The following is a 22,012-nucleotide window of genomic DNA, read 5'->3' on the forward strand; positions in this document are numbered from 1 at the left end:
CACTTAAAAATGTCAGCTTTTACTGTAAAGGGGTTTATCTTCGTTTTAAACCGTTGTTTTGGCATTTGGATGCTGGGAATAATAGTGGCACAGACTTGAATTTCCATTGGCACACCTTGGATATGTTAAAAGTCTGTCAGGAAGTGGATGGTCTGCCAGGAAACGTGGGATGACGCCGTGACGGCGCTAATAAACGAGCTCTCATTCATACAGCCGGCCTTGGCTTGACAGGACCGGTGAGGGATTGGTTTACCCGATGCAGCGCACGTTTTGGTGACCTGAAAAAGTACCAAGTGCGCGTCACCGATCTGACTTTGCTACTCTCTCGCGTTCCTCCAAACAGAGCTGCCACGCGACAGATGTCTCACTCTGAACTTATTTCCTGGAACCAACACGATCGCGTTCATGGGCTAACATTGAAGGAGTATATGGGATTAAACCAAGGTGGTCCTGCTAGACTGAGATTTTGAAAACTACAAAGTCGTTTCCTCTTTCATCAGAAGAAACCGAAAACCGTTATGTCCAAGCATGAACGTGTACACACAATAAACACATGTACATACATCAGCAACAACTTCAAAAAAACAAACATACCCATTATATCACGGATGTTAAAATCATGGCCCCCTGGGCCTTAAGTCTGACACCCATGTAATATTTGATTCCCTTCTGCCCTGCTGCTGGACACGGGGGTTGGGGTATCTGTGGACCAGGCTTATCCCAGCACATCTTATGGATGCTTGATGGGATTGTTTGGGGAGATGTTTTGGGGTGATGTGGAAGCAAACACATCACCCCACCGCTGTCGGGTAGTGTCCTTTCAATGGAGTAGGGGTCTCTGTTGTTCACGTCACCCACCTGTGATCTTAATGCTAGAATATGTGCAAACATTAAGCTAAGGTAGAAAGTTGGCTAAGACTGGGTGAAAATGTCTGTAATTTGGGGGTTTCCTCATATCCTTGTTTTATAAGAATACTTTAAATAAATCTATTTTTGTTTATTTAAACAAAGACAGAGGCAAAGGTGTTAAATATAAAAGTCTAATTATTCTAACACCAAAATTCCCCAAAATTTGAGATAAAAAAAAGATTTCAGTAATTCTTTATCGCAGATATCGACGATCTTTGGCTCTCACCTACATAGTGTAATTCGAGACTTTTGCACGAGACTTTACGTAAGGGGGAAGGCTGCACGTGCGAGCGAGAAACGTGTTGACCTATATATTATATAACTGGACAGTCACGTGGCGCTTGGCTCGTTAACCCATTTAAAGCCCGTCGGCAGGGAAAGTAGTCCCGTGCACTTTAGACACCCGGAAACATCGCAAGTGGACAGGAAACACCTTAAGACGCCGAGACACACGACATTATACGCGCTTAGGCAGGGATAGTGACGGTTATATGACGTTAAAGTGGAAAGCTATCAAAAATGCACAGCTTCGAAAATGACTTTTTATGGCCCAGTTTGTAATGAGAGGTTCTGTTGGATATCGCTGCAAGCAGGCAGGTGTGCTTTTCAGTTGTTTATTTGTATCGTATTCACTCCTGTCACACATGGAAACCTATATGAGTCCTGGCGGTCTGTTTTCGGCCCTGGATGTGTATGTTTTCGGGGCGCAGTGACTTGTACTCCAGGTTTAATTTATTAATAACAGGCTATTTTGTTGGCTCTGTTGGCTCTTGGCTTGCTATCCTGCTTGTGACCCCCTCTGTGTTATAATCATAAAGACAAAAAAACATCTTTCTCACCATGGTGACATGTTCCACCAGTAATGTGGTGTGAATTTTACCCTCACGCAGCAGTAAAACAACCTTATCAGCCCACATGCAGATACACTGCTTCGGTAAGGGCTCTTTAACCTCTAATTCAGGATGTGTTTCCAAGGTTTTGCCATCCTACTTTGCTTAACATGCTTAATAATCAGCATAAATAATTTAAAATACAAATGTCTTAAACTTTAAACTTCAAATTCTATTTATTTAAAAAAAGAAAAAATATAAAGCAGCTACTTAACGGGTAGACAACTATGGATGCACGATAATAACTGGGTTGTGACATGGCAATATCATCCCTGCATCAGGTGCACTTACGAGAACTTACATAACCTAGTTGTTGTGAGCTCTCTGCAGTAACCTGATTTCTTCATGGACACCAGGAACCCGGTTTCTTAATCGGGGTAAGGGATTATAGAAAAACCCGGTTAACACAACTGTGTTTTTGCAGGGAGGAGGAAAAAAAGGTGAATTCTTGGCTTATCTTATTCTAGGCCTGGCTCGTGTTCAGGAGTCAATAGGGAAAGCACTGTGGTGGGATGGCAGGAGAGATCTGCATCACTGGTTGTAAAACATAAAATGTACAGTGAAGCAAATACAAATGTTATTTTTAGTCCCCATACAGTTAAGTAAGCAATAATCATTATGTTTTAAGCTGTTCGTGAATAATATACCTGCAAAATAATCTAAATAGACCAGATTTAGAAAGATTGCTTTTAAATGTGCAATCAAAAAGCTGTTCAATACATCCCTAAAGTTAACTTTAAGGTGGCAAATATCTAAATATCCAAACACATGGCAGCAACTCTGTGCATTTAGGCATGCAGACATGGTCACAACGACCTGCTGAAGTTTAAAGCGAGTATCAGAACGAGGAAAAAGGGGATTATGAACGTGGCGTGGTTGTTGGTGCCAGACGTCTGAGTATTTCAGAAACTGCTGTTCTGCTGGGAATTTTCCCACATAGCCATCTGTAAGGTTTACAGAGAATGGGCTGAAAGAGAGAAAATGTCTAGTGAGCAGCATTTCTCATTGTAAAGTGTCTTCTTGATATCAGAGGTCAGATGAGAATGGCTAGACTGCTTCAAGCTGATAGGAAGGCAATAATAACTCAACCACTCGCTACAACTGAGGTGTGTAGGCGAGCATATTTGAATCTATTGCACATCAAACTGTAAAGCAGATGGGCTTCAGCAGAAGACCACACTGGGTGTCACTCCTCCACCGACAAACTTTGGGTACCTCAGAACCAACTGAGCACAATGCAACACATCAGCAGCTCAGAACATCTCAAAGTGGTTTATTGGTGATAAAAGGGAGCTTACTATACCCTTAAGGTGTCCAGAGTCACCAGATCTAAATCCAATAGAGCACCTTTTGAATATGGTGGAACAGAGTGCCCAGTGAGTGTAAACAGCTATCTATACAGTGTATACAACATGTAGCTTCAGTAGCTAGCTAGCTAAACCACAACATCCATTCATAAGATTTTGATCAGCAGTAAAGCTGCAACAAGAGCTCCCTCTAGTAGCGGCAATAATCATAGCAGGAAGACAATGGATTGACACTGCTTGTGCCTCTATATCAGGGGTAGGCAACTCCAGGCCTCAAGGGCTGGTGTCCTGCAGATTTTAGATGTGTCCTGGATCCAACACAACTTATTTAAATGGTTAAAATACCTCCTCACTATGTCTTGAAGTTGACCCAGGGTGACATATAAAACCTGCAGGACACCAGCAGGACACCAGCACTTGAGGCCTCAAGGCCTCAAGTTGCCTACGCCTGCTCTCTATATTATAAGAGTTTGATGGAAATGTCTTTTTGAAGTTCAAGTTTTGAAAGTTCTGATTATCCATTGTGCAGTGACCCGCTCAGTGTTGTAACTTAAAACGATGACCCAGGTCAGCGCTGCAAAAGTTATAGTCCTCGCAGTCACGGACAGTAGCACACCTTATGTTCTTCAAGAGTCATTTTGCAGCCTTCTCCACAGGCGGCACACAGGAAGCCCTGCTGGTTTAGCCTTAGGTGTTTAAATAAACACTAACAATCCATTTTTATCAATGTGTGATCACACTTTAGTCTGATTAGAGTTCAAGCATTCATTTATCATCCAGTATGAACCCCCCCCCCCCCCAAACATTGAAGAAATCTTAAGACATGAAGTGTTTAATTTTATTATTTTAAGCATTTTATCAACATAAAAACTCAATGATGTGAATGAATATATTAATGAGCATTTCCTCTTCAACTCCACACAGTTGCCTTCAAGTGTCTACAACAATATGTACACATCATTACACAAAATATCGCACGACACAGTATTGGCCTGTGGAGGGTGGTTTGAGAACCTTAATTTGCCTCATCAAAGGGAAAATTTCAAATTATTTGCCAAATCACTCGGAAGCTTTCTTAGTCAATGTTAAATATATTTCTTGAAACATTGGGCAACAATGACGTGTCTGACACCAAGGCTGAGTCGTCTAGGCTGGTTTGGTCCATCAGAAGTAAATTGTCTGGCTTAATGAACGATAAAAGTGAAACATTTCATGAACTCGACCTCGTGAAAAAGCCACAATAATTCTATTCCCTTTAGATAAAGTGACACAGTAATGGATTTCAAGTCAGTATGTATATATAAGAATTGTATGGATACCAATAGAAGATTTACCCTCAGTTTTCATGAAGAAAAAAAAAAATCTATCACAAAACAGAGTTAGGACACTGAACACCAGAAAGTATCTACTTAACAAAAACTGCATTTTTAATCACTCGTGCAGTTGCACACACACTCACAGACTAGCTTACCATGAACAACCTCTACTGTTTGGCTGTGAAACAGGAAGCTCTGAATACAGCACTCGGGCGCTGATACCCAGGTTGTGTCAGAGCATTCCAGTGATTAGACAGAACCTTGAATGTGCAGCGGTAGCCATCAGCAAACACAATCCGCTTCTAATGTATGGGTCCTGCTCCTGACCTGTTGTACCCAGGTCTTAGCCCCATCCGTGTCAATTAAAAACAGTCCATAGGGTTGACTGTGTGATATGATGCAGATTGTTTTGGCTTGTGTTTCAAGGGCATCACCAATTTTCATAGGGAGTATTAGCCTCCCTTTATGGACAGGAGTATAGTGTAGTCTGGTGTTTTTCTAGAGGGAGAAGTCTGAAAACTTTACTCTGATGATGTCACAGTGATGTCACCAGACTATGAACTTTAAAAACAGGCGGTACAGAGTTTGGAAGACACAAGCTTTGGGAGATAGAAAAACACCACATCATATGTTGCATTATAGAATATGTCAGGTTTACAGTATATCCTGGCATCAAGTTTAATACCCCTTTACATTTGAGGTCAAACAACATTTAAGAAAAAAAATAAAAAAAAAAATCCTTTTTTCAGTATACTGAACATTCCCAATGAATCCAATTCATCAGCATTTTAATGAAAAACAAGGAAATAATAAATAACAGAAAAAATATTCACGCATCTGCCCTCAAAATCCTTCATTAGTCATCATATGTGTCATCACATTTTCAGCAGGACTAGCTTGAAGGGGAAGGGGAAAAATATAAATGAAATCAATCAGTTGTAGATGCACTGTCTCCGTCATCCCTCAGAAATAAGGAACACTTTCAGTTTCATAAAGGATTCATTCCTGTGATGGCTACGGCTGAACTGCGGTAAAGTCCTCAGTAGATTTCCCTTCCCTGCGGGTGAACCTATAGATATCCTAATTGAGAAACATCAATCTCCCGCACATTCATTTTCTCACATGTGTACAAATAGAAATGGCAATTTATTCCATAACCAAGTTTAGCTCTCCTGGAACCCTTTTTTTCCCTTCTTTGCAGGTAGTTTTAAGTTAAGTGCAGCAAGCGACAGCTACATGTGAATTTGTGAGGGTCAGAGTTCTTTGGTAAGCATTTTTTAGCACTGTGCCTTGTCCCAACTCTGAGCACACATGAAGCTTAAATGTCTTGTTGAGAAAGTGAGAAAACAGCCTCAGATCTGCTGTTCATGGTAAAAGGTATCCTTTTCTAGACATTTAAAAAAAAAAAAATGCAGGAACTTGAATACACAAAGATCCACTGTGTTAATCTACAACTTTCATCCTTACTTGTCAAACAAAGACAAACTGTTCATTGTGTTTTCCTTGACACATATTTTATGAGTCTCCCGTTTATTACCTAACCTATAAGCCACCTGCTTTTCTGTAGTCCTGTTGTTTCTTACTGCTTTATCACCACAGATATGCCTTATCACTCTGCAGACACATCAAATCGAAACATCAGTGCTTTCGCTTACTCCTTTTCACTTTGAGTCAAAACAGTTGGTTATAATGAATGCCGTCTTATTGGTCTCACCTATATATCTGGTTAAATATTTATCAGCTCTATGAAAAGGCACTTTGCATGTTTTGTCGACCTAAGAAAAAAAGAAGCGATTGGCCCGTGCACTGATCAGAATTTCAAATAAATCAGAGGAAATAACAAGTACTTTAGCACTGATCTGACCAAAACTCAGATCAGAAGGGGCACGCTCAGCAGTTTGTTTGGCAATGCAAATAGGGCAACACGCTGCAGAAACTGATGTCCAGCACAGGGTAAACTGCATTTCATTGTTTCCTGGCAACAAGCTGTTCTTATGCGAGAAAAGCAACTGTGCTGAGACAACGCTGCAGGCTGGGTTCCCCTCACTGAGCTGCCACAAACTCACACGGTTTCACTAGCACGAGGGTTAGAGGATGGTTCCAGCATGATTTGAGTTTTTTGCTCATTTCTTTTAGATTTTCTATCCTTTTGATGCTACTGATTTTGAACCAGGCTAACAGCTAAATGCTAATAGCTAGATTGTGAATGCAAAGTCACTTTTTATATATAGAGAGAATTTTTTTGTTACACTTTAAGTGTAAAGAATGCTCTACAGTGGTGTTACATGCTAACATCAGAGTGGCAATGCTAAAATGTTTAACGTGTTCACCACAGTGGTTTAGTGTATTAGCATGCTAACATTTGCTAATTAGCATAAGACAGCAAAGCTGAGACTGTGAGAATGCTGCAGCTATCGCTAACTTTAGAGGCCTCTGTCGCATAAACTTTGACCCGATGATGACACTAGACGATGTTACACCTGTCCAATCATTGTTGGACCAACTATACCTTGAGCCAGCAGCACCGTTTAGCTAGCATTATCCAAACTACAACTATCCAAACACATAGCTTGTGCTGTTAACCTAAGCCGTTTTACAGTTTTGATACCAACTGACCTTTAATTGGGATCCATTACAACTTTGTGAGCTAATATTTTAGTTCTAAAAAAACTTTTTTTTTGTTTGACCACTAGACAGTTGGCTCCTATATTCTTCAGTTGGGGTTAACTCTTAATTACACTTTGGAAAGTCAGCAAAAAAAACCACTGGAAATCATGCTGGAACTTGATAACAGAGTATTGGATACAATAAGTGAGGGGTTCCTGATTTTACCAATCATCCAGAGTTTGACTACAGTGTATAGAGCTCATTTTCAATATCAGAAATGCAGTTTGCATCTGACTAGCCACCAGTGTAAAAACTTATGTTAAAAAGTTTGAGCAGTCATTTGAATTCAAGCCTTGTTCTCGTGTATGTATGTATGTATGTATATATAAAATAAAAAAAAAACCAACTTCTCCAGAAGCAGTATGCCGCTGAACATGCAGATATGCTGATTTAGTGTCCTAGTTAGTGAGCTGGCCTGAGTGCTATGGCTAAAGACGGCACGTGTATACAATATCAACAACCGAGGTAATGCGGTAATGCTCTTTAATTTCCGAGTTCTTGGCTTTCTTGCCGCGGCTGAGCAGACCTAAATAACTTATGATGAAGGTTAAATTTAGACTGAGAGGCTGACAGCGCAGCCTTCAGCACCAGCGGGGCTCCGGGGCCCGACCCTGTGTCCGTAAACGTCTATTTTTCTCCACCACACCATCCACCCGTTTGAGTGCGTCAAGCCTTCCCTGCCTTCATGTATGTGGGGATGGTCCCTCGCTGAGTCAGGCCCTCAAAGCGTTTGTAGGTGTAGTTGAGGAACACCCAGTCCTTTGATTTGAAGTCTGGCTCCGTTGCGTTAGCTGTTTCACAAAGACAAACAACAAAAGCAATTTACCACTTGGGGGCACCACAGACTATGCAATGATATCCCCCCTCATATATTTTAACACATTACAATATAAAATATGACTTATTTAGACTGAGCCCCTCAGTCTGTATCTGAAACAAGCCATTTTAGCTCTTCTTCCTTTTAATCCAGCTGTGTTCTGACTGGTTGCCCTTTGCAAACATAAGGTCTGACCAGCAGGTGGGTGAAGCTGCTGACCATTTTAGAGATATTCACTCTGAATGACATACCTTCAAGCCTAAGCTTTTGGCTCATAAAAACTGTATAAAATATAAATAAAAACAGAATGCAATTATTTGCAAATATAAAAAAACCCACATTTTACTCACATTAGAACATATGAAACGTAAAATGTTTAAACTGAGATGTTTTAGTGTTTCATGAAAAATATTAATGCATTTTAAATTTGATGGCAGCAACATTACTTAAAATATTTGGGATGGGGCAACAAACATAAATGGCACTGAAAGGAAACAGTTGGAGGAACACTTTGCAAGTAATCAGAGTAAATTGGCTACAGGTCAGTAAAACGGTGAAGACTTTGAATATCTAACTTACAGTACATGATATTACCACAAGATTCAGAGAATCTGGAGAAATGTCTGTGTGCACGGGGCTAACAATCAACAGTGGATGCACATGGCCCGCAGGGAGCTCTGCATTAAAATCAGAAATTACTGTGTCATGGAAATCACTGCACGGGCTCAGGAACACTTCCAGAAATCATCTTCTCTGAACACAGTTCACTATGCCATCCACAAATACAGGTTAAAGCTCTATCTCTCAAAGAAGAAGCTATAGGTGAGCAAGATCCTGGAACTTCTCCCTGAGCCAACACACATTTAAAGTGCAAAGCTGTTGTGGTCAGCCCATTGAAATTTGAAATTGTTTAGAATGAACACCTAGTCCTTTGATCCATGTCCTTTTCCAAACACATGAATGCACTGAGAGGAATGGTTCTGTATTTCCAAACCAGCTCCTACTACACTCTGAGATTTTCATCACCATCAGTGGCAACTAACCATGACTAACCGTGCCCACTCTTCCAACTTCTCAGTAGTATGTCGATTGTAAAACACACGACAATAAAACTGGACTGTCTGTGTATCAACACAAACTCATAAAAAAAAAAAAAAAAAAAAAAAGACTCTGCCTGATCCTCACTATGTAGATCAGCCCACAAGCTGGTCCTGTTAACACCTCAGTGTGTCCCTGCAGTTCAAAGACTCCTTGTTGTCACCAAGTCTGTGGGGCGGTGGAGTCAACAAGCTACCGAGGTGAGGCCGTGCATGGCTGCTTTGACACTACAGACTGACACGTGCACTGAGATCCACATGGGGATGACATCAATGGCATCAACTATTTAAACTTCTGATTCCAACATCCCAACCAGGACTGTGTCGTTTTCCTAACGAGCAGGATTGACAAACTTAGCCAAGCCAGCACCATCATTGGCCAAAATCTGGAGGCATTTAAGTCAGTGAGGGGACTGAACAAACTGCTCTAATCATGGACAATCCATCACATTCACTCCGTGTTATAGGATCAATAAAGTAAATGTAAAAAATTACTGCATTGTGTCTTTATTTTTGCTTCAGACAGTATCGCAACATTTTTGTAGCTTGGGTGCTTTATGACAGGAAATACAGAAAGGTGGAAGATAGATATAACACAGTTGTTTCTTAGAGCTTACAGAAATGATGAAATGTTAAATTGGACTACAACTTCTGCTTTTGTTGAGAACTGCAATGACTCATCTGTGGTTTGTCATGCGATGTCTGAATCTGATGAAAGGCTAGTTAGTGTTCCTAATCAGGATTTTCCTCTAGCGGCGACAGAAAAGCTTTCGGAAAACAAACCTGGCTGAAGGATGTCCGATTCAGGGAAGTCATCAAAGTTAGAGGTGTCGTCAATACTTTTGATTTCTATGGAGATGGCGGCTGGCCGCTCCCTGTAGAGAATCATCAATAGAAATAAGATGCGTTGCGTTTTTCACTTTCCCGAGGGGACTGCATTCATAAGCAGCAGATATGCTCTTTTGTACCTGATGTGCTCCCAATCCACCGACTCAAAAAACTGGTGGCTCTTGATCTCGTCCACGCTCACAGCTCCGATCCGGTTCTCTGCATCTGTGCAAAACCTAAAACACAGCAGAGGTTTTCTTGGCATAACTTCACCTGCTTCCAAGCTTCACGAGGAAGAGATCTGAAGAGGTTACATCCCCAGTAGTACTTGTAGAATAAGGAACAATGTAACTGCTTAACCCACACATGTTGGCTTGTAGCTTCCATCAGAGTCATCATCACGAGAACCAAAGTTGTTCTTTGTGCTGCAAGTTTGTGTAAGATTTAAATTTTTTTCTGAATATCTAAAACACACAGGCAGGAAAATGACCCCAAAAAAGTGTTGAAGCTTCAATGACAGAAATTTGTTAGCTTCTAATTATCATCACAGTTAGCCAGATCGACTACAGTGAAATGAAGGGAAAGAAAAGCAGCTCAAGCTGCAGTTTCTCCTCTGAGAATAAAGGCTCAGTCTAGCCAAACATACAGTTTATACCTTAATATCAAGTCTTTGGCTCTCTCTGAGATGGGAACTTCAGGTGGGAAGACAAGTGTTTCCTTCCAGTTCATAACCTTCCTGTACGTCTCCTGTGGTGTCTCTGAGCAGAAGGGCGGATAACCTGATAGAGAACCAACAAGTATGTTATAACATCTGTGGCAGAGCAGTTGATATTACTGACTCTTCTGACAGGATAATCCAGCCGAGTTAATGATTTTCTGTCAAGAACCTGTGGGTACTTCAGTTTTTCTTTCATTTACATCCATTTAAAAGCTGCAAAGCATGAAAGAGTCTTTGAAATATTAACCCAACAGTGGCTATTTTTCACAGCAGGAACTTTTTCAAGGAACCAGAAACTTATGAGAATCACTACATTTCCATCACAGGGACCTGGATCTAAATAAAGTTCCAGGGAAATAATTTTTTCTTCCACAAAAAGTCCCTGCTCAGGTTCCAGTACTTTCTGTAAGTTCAGGAAATCCTGCTCACAAAGTTCCATATACTGCATTTTTGCCATTGACAGCAGATGTTTGATAATAACATTGTAAGCTATCAGTTGTATTTGTGTAAATGCAATTCTTCAAATCGTCCTATATTGGTGCCCTCTGTGTGTGTCATGCTTACCGATGAGCATCTCATACATGATCACACCCAGAGACCACCAGTCGCACAGTTTGTTGTACCCCGTCTGCATGAACACTTCAGGAGCGATGTAGTCTGGCGTTCCCACAGTGGAATAAGCCTGAAAGTCACACCAGATGAGAGGTGAAGGTTTTTACCTTGAAACGTAGAAACAATAACATCAAGTTTACTGTAACAGGGAGATGCTTTCTTTATTATTCTGCTGTCTGTAGTACACCTACTCTTTTCTTTGAAAGCTTCTCATTTACAGTCATGTGAAAAAAAATGTTTTCACATCCCTGTGATTCAACAGCCAACTTTAGCTCCAATAAGTTGAAGTACTCATTTTCAGTATGACTTCATCAGTCTCTCACATTGTTGTAGGGGAATTTTGTCTGACTCTTTATAACATTGCTTCAGTTCATTTATGTGCAGCTCTATTTAGATCCCATCACAGCATTTCAATCAGGCTGAGGTCTGGACTTTGACTGAGCCACTGCAACACCTTGATTCTTTTCCTTTGGGATCATCATCCTGTTATATGACCCAGTTAGCTCAAACTTGGACTCCATTCTGGTATACAGAGGAGTTCAAGTCCCACTCATTGACTGCAAGGTGTGCAGGTACTGTGGCTGCACATCACACCTCCTTTAACATTCATGACAGTTAGCGTGTGGTGTTTGTGCTGATATGCTGTGCCTGGTTTTCACCATTCTACAGGCAAACAAGCTGCCAAAACTTCTGCTTTTATAGAATTTTTAATAATAATACAATTTTTGAAAAGTTACTTCTGTCACTGACACAATCAGTCAATTTTCTGACTTCAATTCAGGAGTGCCATTCCTCTCTCCTATAATTTGTCTAGTAAAATGCCAAAATTATACCAGCTGTCTCCGGTTCTTCTTCCAGGTCTCTGCTTTCCTCTTGGAGTTCATATTTTGAAAGGCTGAAAAATAAAGAAAAACAACCATTAAAAAAAAATTACATGAAAAGTTTTGTTTCTAATAGTTTTGCCAGAATTATTGTTATGTTATTTTGTTGAGGATGTCATGTTCGTGACTCACAGAAATCACTGGGCGGGTTGTGCGTCAGGTTCCTGTAAAATTCTGTGCGATGAGCTTTCTTCAGCCCAGTACACAGGCCAAAATCTGACAGTTTCACATGTCCCTGTGAGCAAATGAACATTTAATTAAGGAGTCTGCAGATTATGATATCGGAAATCTGGAAACGTCTCTGTGAATCTGCATGTGCTTTTGTGTTTCTGTTCTCACTCTGGAGTCCAGCAGCAGGTTGTCCGGTTTGATGTCTCTGTGGATGAATCCCAGCTGGTGGATGGAGTCAATGGCCAGTACTGTCTCTGCGATGTAGAACTGAGTGGCCTCTTCAGAGAGAGTGTCCTTCTTCATCAGCAGTGTCATCATGTCACCTGGCAAAAAGGTCAGACCTTTTAGATCTGAGATCCTAACATCAGGTGACCTGAGATGGTCTGTGGATTTTGCCAGTACTAACCTCCAGGCAGGAACTCCATAATGAGGTAGAGGTTTCTCTTGTCCTGGAAGCTGTAGAACATCTTGACCACCCAGGCACCATCTGCCTCAACCAGAATATCCCTCTCTGCCCGGATGTGAGCGACCTACGGGGAGAGCGCAGATACAGGATCCTGAATGCAGCAGAACAAGTATGGCTTATTATCCTGGAGAACTGTGACGCAGGCAAACGCATTACCTGTTCTTTCTCCAGCATGTCTGCTTTCCTCAAAATCTTCATGGCATAAATGTGGCCTGTGTCTTTCTTCTGTACCAAACGCACCTGAGGGACACAGCATCAGTCAAAATCACAAAGAGACACCTTTTTGATTACAGTCCCACAATCCTGGAGGCTCGAGTTTTGTTTTAGTTTTTTGTTTAAATGTACCTCTCCAAAAGCACCTCGTCCAATGACCTTTAGGGACTCAAAGTCATCCAAACCGAGTCGTGTCCTCTTCAGTCGTAAAAACTCTGTCTCCTTTCGGGCATGCTGAGAGCGCCGCATTACTTTCTGTAAAGAAAACAGATTTGTGAATAAGTCTAAGAACGAAAAGAGAAAAGTAGGAATTATGTAACTAAAGTACAAAGCGTACTGTACCTCCTCATCTGGTAAACCTTCCTCTTCCATGGCCTTCTCCAGTTTTTTCTGCCTATGAATAAAAACAATAGATTCCTTTAAAAAAAAAAAAATGCAAATAACACACAAGCTTCCTCATGATACACAAATTAGAGCGGAGAGGAAAAATGAAAAAAGGGGGGAAAAAACAAAACAAAAACAGGAAGAGATTCGATGACCTCGGACGTGTCAAATCTTGAAAATGAATCCCCCCCTGTTTATGGAGGGGTGTAAACAGGGACCCAGCCTTCTTTTACAGGAGCCACTGAACTGTGACGCCTGGACAAAAGATCGACTCTCAGGTAACGTGAGAACAGAAGCGGTCAGATTCCCTGTGTTGTGTTCACACCTAGGATGAAACGTGTCTGCATTGTTAGCTTTTCCAGTGGTTAGTCGGAGGGACACTTGATGCGTGCATAACCTAAGCATTTAAATGGTATGATGCTCAGTTAGTAAAGGAATAAAAAGTTCTATGCAGTACCTCATCTCACGCTCTTCGTGCTGGGTGAGCAGAGTGCTGTAGAAATTTTCCAGTGTCAGCTTGGCCACTGTCACCCTCTCTCGGGTGTGGTTGCTCATGGGAAGGGCAGCTGCAGTCCCTCCCGTCATGGCCATACTATCCTGCAAGACAACAGAAACAATAAAAGAACAAAGATCAGATTGTGCACATCGGTCCGCTGATGTGCAGGAAGTATCTGTACTATCCACTCCACACTAACGTTTCCAAAGATATAGACAGACATGTGCAAACTCCATAATCAGAGCGCCGCGAAAGTTTTCTCCCCACTGCCAGGTAGGAGCTCGACTGACAGCAGGTAACCTCAGGGAAGGTTTAAAATATCACCAGGATACAGGCCACACCCAGAAATTCTTTGTCTGTGTTTTATTTTCCTTTCAATTTTAACATAAATCAATAAACTATAACAGATAACAGAAACAAAGGAGTTCAAAGGAATTTCCTTTGAAACTGTCACTCTGACTGCTTTCTAAACTAATTTTATGCTTCCACACAGTCAAACACAACAATATAATATGCTCCGTTTATTATCTTACGTCTGTTGATTCGGTCCTCTGCTAAAATTTGACCTTGCAAGTCTTCACTCCATGCATTCAGCTTGTGAAGTAACTCTCATAGAAACAGAATATAAGCAGATTATAAAAGCTACACTCTGCCCGTCCTGTTTGCAAACTGTGCTGTATTCTGCGCGGCCATGACAGTGTTTCCACCACAAATACTGCAGCCCTCAGGTAACGACGAGGGCGTGGACACACCTGTATCTGAGGTACGATTACACATACTCTATGAACTGGAAAGGGATTGCACACCACCATGACTGTCACGGCAGACTTACCATAAAAGTACTACACTACATAAATACATGTAGAAGGATGACAGTAACATTATTCCTGGCGTGCCAAGTGTCTGCTTTAGAGCAAACAAAAAAGGTCTAATGTCAAAATAGAGCCAGACCGTTCCATCAGTCAGCCAGTACTTTTAGTTTATTTTTACTATCCACATAAGTGTTATCACATATGCGCCAAAATAAACAGCCCTGCCTGTGCACAGCAGCTCCGACTCACTGGTTTACTACAGCCTCATCCCTGTCTGCAGCACCGCAGCTGACTGGATGATGTTTCTGAGTCAGGTGTTGTCGCCATGATTGGTAACTAAGCAGATTGTTCAATACTGTATTTTAATGTGTAACCAATGGCAGGGTGTATCAAAGAGGCGTTTTCAAAAGGCTGTGCTTTTTTAAAGTAATGGACATGGAAGCTTGTGGCAAATACATGGCCAATACATTTCTTGAATTTAAAGTTTTACACACAAACATGTTCACAAGTGCTCAATGTGCTCCAGATAGTAAACTGGACCCATACTTTTGCAAGCATGTATTGAGCCACTGCAGCCACTGCTGTTGCTCCCTACCAGCAACTACGTGAAACTCACGAAAGTGTTTACAGTCGTTGCCGGGCTAACAGCTGCAGAACCACATGATTCTGTTTGATACAGCCTGTGCTGTTTGCACATGTTAGTGATGCCTCAGGCTGCTTTTTCATATCTAATACTGTGACAGTGAGTATCTACCAAGCTTTCCCAACTCATATCATCTGCTAATATGCTGCCTGTGACAGAGTTACCTTTATGGCATGTTGCTCAAACTTTAAAATTTAAGAATGCAGGAAGGATTTCTCAACATCAAATCTAGTATTGTTTAGCCACTACTTCAAAGAGGATATATTATTTAAACCTCCGAAACTCTGACTCCATACCCATCCACTGGTCTGGATTGGAGTCAGAGAGGTTTAAATAACACATAAATAACATATATTCATATAAAATGTGAAGGTGGACATAAGTTTTGTACGTTTAACTGTATTTTTTAGTTTTACAGCTTTTCCTGCTGATAAAGACCTCTCCCATGGCCATTCATACTACACCAGAGTAATTAAGTAATAGACAAAAAAAAGTTTTTCATTATAGAAACTGGGAAACACTATTTAAATTTTACTTCTTTTTCTTAAATTATGATGTCTCAGGGATTACATGTGTAGTTTACACTGACAGAAAGTAGAGTGTGGTCCAGCCCATTTAAAATCAAAGAAGGCTGTACGTGGCCCACAAACTAAAAAGAGTTTGACATCCTTGAATTAAGTCATTTCAGCCATTCTTGCCATGTGTCATGTGCCATAGATACCAGTGTAATATTACTGGTAATTACCGTAGCTCATATTGTCCACTTTATCAGCCAAAGCAGTTTATTAGTGTAACTGCAGGAACAGCACACTTTATAGAAAAAGCAGGCGTTACCAACACTGGCTTTACTGTTTCAAACCCTTGCGTGTTGTAAAAGTGACAATGTACATTCATGCCAAGGGTTCAGCTCTGGAACAGATCCCAAGCAGTGTAGCCTTAAGTCCAGATGAAAGAGCTTGAAAACGTTCAACTACTTGGGAAGAGTTTTCTCTACAAAGCCCTCATGTGGGTGGAATGAAAAGCTCAGGCAGCAAAAGAAACATACATGCACGTGAGGCTGAGGCCACTAGTAGTTTAAACATAATCAGAGACAAATGATCATGCTAAAGAGCACAAGAAAGGAAAAAAGAAGAAGGAAGTTTGATTTTCCCCCAGCGAAATTCATAGAATATAAAAAACACAAACACAAAAACAACAGACTGTGAACATATTATGTAACAAAGGAAGGAAGGAAGGAAGAAGAAGAAGGGGGGTCGTGTATATCATCAAAACATTTCAGCAGTTCGCTATCAGAAAAGGTATGAATGGGCTTGATTAGCTCACAAGGAGATAAAACAGCCCTGCAGGCAAAAGATAGGACCCGTGTTTCGTCTAGTCACTGGTCTTTTTCCCGTTATGGCCCCGCGATCCCACAACAACAAGACATTTCCTGACTTCTGAGAAAAGTCCTGAATCACTGCTGCAAACTGGGAGGAAAACTGGATCAGTAGCAAACAATGGCTTCTGCGTTAGCGAGGTCTGTGCTGATGTACCTGCACCACAGCACACGCTGGGAGCTCAGCAACTCTGAACAAGCACACTTACACTTGTGCATTCACGTGGGCAAGATGTGGTGCAACTTTTTTAAGGTTTCCATCAGCTATGACTGGACCTCTGTGTACTCTACCTGCAAGCACACTTTTCTTCATAAAGAAGTGGATACCACACCACCTCAGCAACTACTACAAACTACTACATTAGAGGTCACTCACTCTGGGACAAGTTTATTTCTCTGTGACTGCAGCTAATATTTCAGTTACTGACTAGATTTATGATTTTGACTGCTGATTAGGCACCGGCTAATGGCTGGGCCTTACTTAATAAGACTGGACTTAAAAGAAAGTGCATGAATTATAGACATATACCTCCCTATCCCCACCATTAGACGACTTTATTGACACGATAAGAGCACTCTGGAGAAAAAGGATACCGTATTAGCTAACCCAAAGTGTAGGTTATCACGGAGCTATCGTTTAAATGCATAAACAGGAAGGGGGTCACATCCTCTGCATGTAGTCAAAATGTCCATCCAAATATTGTGAAATAAAAAAATAAAAAAAATTGCTATACTACAACTATGCACCACTGCCTTAAATAATCAACAGATTTATAACCATAAGTATTAAGTAAACAAATGACCAGTAATATTATGAGCTGGTGTAGTATTTCATATCTGCAGGTGGTTTGTTCAAGTGGTGTTGCAATAACCCAGCAGAAGCTGTTGCTCATTTGCTGTGGGCTTGTATGTATACCACTGTCTACTAGGGCTGCCACAAACGATTATTTTGATAGTCGACTAGTCACCGATTATTTTTGCGATTAGTCGACTAATCAGATCATCATCCATTGGACGTACAGCTTATTGCACCAGCAGCATCTGGTCTTATATAACTATCATTAGCTTACAGCTTGAAGTGTTTGTGCTAACTAAAAATAAAGACAAGATGGTAGTTTATTAATTTTTAATGAAATTTGCAGATTGTTTCGGTGAAGTTTAATAAACTCCTTGCTTTCTAAAATATAACAGGACACCGGAGTATATTCTCCAGCGTCTCACACTTCTGATAATCAGCTGTCTGCTTGACAGTTTTAGCTGTGCAAAAACTATAACTTTAATCTCAGCCAAACCGATTTACTCAGGAACAAATAAAATACTAAAGAAAGCCAAACAATAACATTTTTAAGTTATCTAAGTGACTTATATATATGTTTAACCTGACTAGCGGAAGACGGCGGTGGGTTTGAAAACGATTTGCCGGGGGAGTCCGGTGTTCTCACGGCTCTAGTTAGCCTTGCCCCCGCCTAGCTAACGAGCTAGTGGGTAACAGACGTCGAAAACGTCGGAGCGCGTTTGAAAATATGTGGTGTCTTGATAAACTGAGCAGATATTTGAGGTTTACACAGCTACATTCTCGCCTGAAAATATGTTAAACGTTTATTTTGTGACCCAGAAAGAATAATAAGAGTAAAGTTAAAACTAACTAGCTGCCGCCATTGTTGACAACTGCGCTGGGCTGCGCTATGAATTCTGGGACACAGCTTCTTCTTCTTCGGGGTTTAACGGCAGCTGGCATCCTTGGACATGCAGTGCTGCCATCTTCTGTTTCAGTCCGTTATTACACTCTTAAATCCTACTACTCATTCCTGCGTCCTTTGTGATCTTACAAAGCTTCAAACGATGCGTCGACTATTAAATTAGTCGTCGACGATTTTAATAGTCGACATAATCGTGACTAGTCGACTAATCGTGGCAGCCCTACTGTCTACTATGCAGTCTCTCCATTTCATTATTTTGAAATATAGAAGAGTTTGCCCCCACCCCTCCTCCAAAGTTATGTGGCCTTGAGTTGTGTATTTTATATAAATTATATGTTTGCATATTTTTTTAAAGGAGACAACATGGGTCATGACTACTGCCGTGCAGACATCTATCCTGAGTCTCCCATAAAGTTTTCACAGGATAAGTATTTAGGGCTCAATGAAATACAGAGCCATATACAGAGCTTCAATATGCACAGCTAATGGTCACTCTTAACCAGCTAGCTTGGGTCATTCCCATCTCATTCCCATTTCCATTCTGCAATCAGACAGACATCAGTGACGGCAGTCCTTGTTCAGCCTGAGAGAACCGATTTGAGCTGGAGCATCACTCTAACCAGAACCTGAAGCAGGCGGAGAGCTGATTCGTTTGCCAGCAGACCAAGTTCACTGCTGAGAGAAGAGAGCAGACCGAGGACCGCTGCTTGCTGCGGTTCAGAAAGTGAAGGTGCAGCTCACCTATGACGCGCTCAGTTGAAAGACAGCTGACTATTTCTTTAGTGCTCATTGTCACAAAGTAACATAGTATTATTTTATGTATTTTAGACAGTTGCTTTTGCACACATAAACACCAGTGTGTACGAGGAGCAGGAGTTTCACTGTATGTTCGACTAAAGTCATTAGAGAGGGACATGAACTTACAGTAAATTGGCTTCTACACATACGTTACCATGCAGACTAAGATAAATGGGTTATACAAAAGAGCTTGTTTGCTATCCATCTATAATAATAATGATAATAATAATAATAATAATAATAATAATAATAATAATTATTATTATTATTATTATTATTATTATTATTATTATTATTATTATTATTATTATTATTATGCTTAAAATAAAGATTGTGCATTCTTAATTTGTTCTTGGCTGGGAATATCATGGTTTCATGACTAATGTGCTGACAGAAAAAGCACCAATATTAGTTAGAGCCTGCATGCTATTGGAATAGAGCAGAACTAATCCAGGATGACATGGTGTTAGGTTTAAATTATCTTGATGACAGTCAAATAGTATATTCAGTTCTTTCATTTAGTTTGATTGCGCTGTTATTTTTTTATCCGTCTTAGAAGAAGAAATGTTCACAACCTAAACTGGATAACCTGGATTATCCACATAGAAAGGAAATGAGTGGAATGATGTGCTTTTCGTAATATGTGAAAAGAGACTCAGAATTTCCCCTCATGGAGTTTTTTTTTCCTGGTTTTCCAAACAAGGTGGAAAAAGAGGCATCATTTAAACTGTTACATCATAACTGAGCCAGCCAGGCCTTAGCTCTGCCTAAAGGGGATTCAGTTGGCTTGAAGATAACCAGATCCACCCCACAGCTAAACAAACACGGCTGCGCAACTCAGGCACTTATAAGGAAGGCATTACCAACTCGGGCTTGCTATTTAGAAACTTAAGAATGCAGCCTAAAACAGCCCACTAGAACTGAAATACACCAGTGGCTCCAGTAAAGCATTTGGTCCCAATGAAAGCGTCCAACCATAGGAACATTATTTTTAGCCAGTTCTAATGAGGATTTCCAGTCTATCAAGCAGCCATAATTATCAGAAAATAATGAAGATTTCTGTCAAACAAGCTAACACAGACTCATTTCCTTTACGGTTCACAGGCTGTTCTTGGGTCACCAGCAATGGCAACATCTATTCATTTTACACAAATCAAGTAATACATAATATATACATAGCTTCTTACACTTAAAATAAAGTGTTACTGGCAGCTGCCAGATTGTTTGACCACACTTTCAAGTACTAAAAACCTCCAACAGAACAACATGAATGATTTTTAGTTAGTAAGAAATGATTTCTCAATGGAATTCTGAGATCTGTGGATCAGTTTGAGACTATCTGCACGAGAAGAAGCCAGTGTCATACAAGCAGGCAAGCTATAACCCCGGATGCACCACTGAACTTTAAAATCCAGCCTGCTGCAGGTGTTTCTGGAGAAATACTTTACTTTGAATAGAAAGAAGAATCAGGACAGATGAAGCTCAGTGTACCCGTTAACCACTGATTTCTCAGTTTTGTGTGAAAAATTCTTCAGTTTCACACACTCCACCCTTAAAGCACTCGGAGTGAGTGGACAGGAAACCCTTTCCCTCCTGAATGAAAGGACTCAGTCATGAATCAACACACAAATGTGTGCTTACGCACAGAGAAACTGTGAAAGCATATGTTCCCCTGAACAGTTAGTTTATTTTAAGCTAAACAGCCAAGTGTGTGTTAAAAACTCAATAAATGATTCCTGAAGTATATTAACAACTTAACAAAAGGACATTTATCTCAAATACATTCTGAAATCCAATCCACCAGAGAGAGCAGTCAGTTCATATTAGAAGTGAACAAAATATATGGCAAAAAATGGCAATTTTTTAAGGCACAGCTGTTAAGCTTTTCACCCTTTATATGTGGCGATTGACCAGTTACCGGTATGTACACATGCACATGTTTGCCTTAGCTAATGTTTCCCGGCTCACCTACACTGACGCCACCCTGTCGGACCTCAGCTACCATAGGTCCGCCACTGCTGCATGCCTCACACTAGGGAGAATATTCACCGCTTCTTTCTTGTAGTTAGCTTGTTTGACGCTATACTGTGCGAGCTACCTATTTGCTACATTCCCTTTGCGTGTCTGTGTGGCAGGTTCAACTATATTAATAAATTCAATTCGGACAGGATAAAAAATGGACAGTATTTTTTTAAATAAATCTTTTTCACTTACCTCCGTGTCCTGCTCCAGAGTCAATTATTGGCGTGCCGCCAGGCCACGACCCAAATGAAGAAATGAAATGTCTTATATCGTTTCTGCCTAATTTTTTAGGCAGTTGGAAGCTAGAGGCTCTGGTTATAGGCTACCCCTTAGAGGAACCTTAGAGGCTGCACAGTAAACATCACCGCTATTGACCCCAAATCATAACAAAAGACCTCTGACGGCAAAAATACCCCACGCCGAAATAATTTGAAAATATTTTACTGTCTGTACATGTGGCAACCGACCCCCCAAAAACACACTGTTCCCTTCGGTCCTTTATGGCTACAAAATATGAAATAAGCTCCGCTGCTTCCTGAGACCGTCGGGCTCGTCAGACGTTCCGACAACGCAACGGCGTAGCGCCTGAATGACGCTAACGCCGACCAATCAGCGATGACTAAAAGAATCCGTGTTTTCTTCTGCCCAATAAAACGTGACCTCTACATAAGGGTGATAGATTGGCCAATAAGAGCATCCAAGCCGCCCTGCAAGAGTCGGGGACGGGTCCAGCTAGCAAGCGTTTGCAGCGATGAAAGAATTTCCAGCAGTTGGAGGCTTTGATACATAATTTTATTGGTTGTGCTTAACGCAAATTCTTACTAAAATAGCTTTTATTATTCTGATAATTTGCAAGTATTAAATGGTATTTTATTGCAAAATGTTCTTCA

The 22,012-nt window shown here is 40.8% G+C and overlaps 1 protein-coding gene across 2 annotated transcripts; it reads right to left on the reverse strand.

Annotated features, from left to right (window-relative positions):
- Positions 1-3,915: 3,915 nt before the first annotated feature.
- Positions 3,916-21,695, reverse strand: LOC147309520 (serine/threonine-protein kinase 38-like). Of its 2 annotated transcripts, XM_086268908.1 has the most exons (14): positions 21,315-21,695; positions 13,734-13,873; positions 13,235-13,286; positions 13,025-13,147; positions 12,836-12,919; positions 12,620-12,743; positions 12,382-12,536; positions 12,175-12,277; positions 11,995-12,056; positions 11,114-11,231; positions 10,487-10,610; positions 9,972-10,067; positions 9,787-9,878; positions 3,916-7,880 (listed from the first exon to the last, which is right to left on the reverse strand). In XM_086268908.1, the coding sequence occupies exons 2-14, from the start codon at positions 13,865-13,867 to the stop codon at positions 7,756-7,758; spliced, it is 1,392 nt and encodes a 463-aa protein (XP_086125034.1). In that variant the 5' UTR covers positions 13,868-13,873; positions 21,315-21,695; the 3' UTR covers positions 3,916-7,755. The 2 variants fall into 2 exon arrangements, with proteins under 2 accessions (XP_086125034.1, XP_086125033.1); XM_086268907.1 differs by having other exon boundaries at positions 13,025-13,286.
- Between the last annotated feature and the right edge of the window lie 317 nt (positions 21,696-22,012).

This window comes from Aulonocara sp. 'chitande type north' Nkhata Bay, linkage group LG17 (genome assembly GCF_057382095.1).
Source record: "Aulonocara sp. 'chitande type north' Nkhata Bay isolate Kocher_YH1m ecotype deep benthic linkage group LG17, A_spYH_male_GT1.1, whole genome shotgun sequence".
In the NCBI taxonomy this organism is placed as follows: domain Eukaryota; kingdom Metazoa; phylum Chordata; class Actinopteri; order Cichliformes; family Cichlidae; genus Aulonocara; species Aulonocara sp. 'chitande type north' Nkhata Bay.

What these genes read in the sequence shown, in the direction of transcription:
- LOC147309520 (XM_086268907.1), bottom strand. Translation starts at nt 13,867, where the DNA reads ATGGCCATGACGGGAGGGACTGCAGCTGCCCTTCCCATGAGCAACCAC. An exon ending in ACATGCTGGAGAAAGAACAG is followed by an intron (nt 12,744 to 12,835) that starts GTAATGCGTTTG and finishes CTCTCCCCGTAG; the next exon opens with GTCGCTCACATCCGGGCAGA. An exon ending in CAACCCGCCCAGTGATTTCT is followed by an intron (nt 12,057 to 12,174) that starts GTGAGTCACGAA and finishes TTTATTTTTCAG; the next exon opens with CCTTTCAAAATATGAACTCC.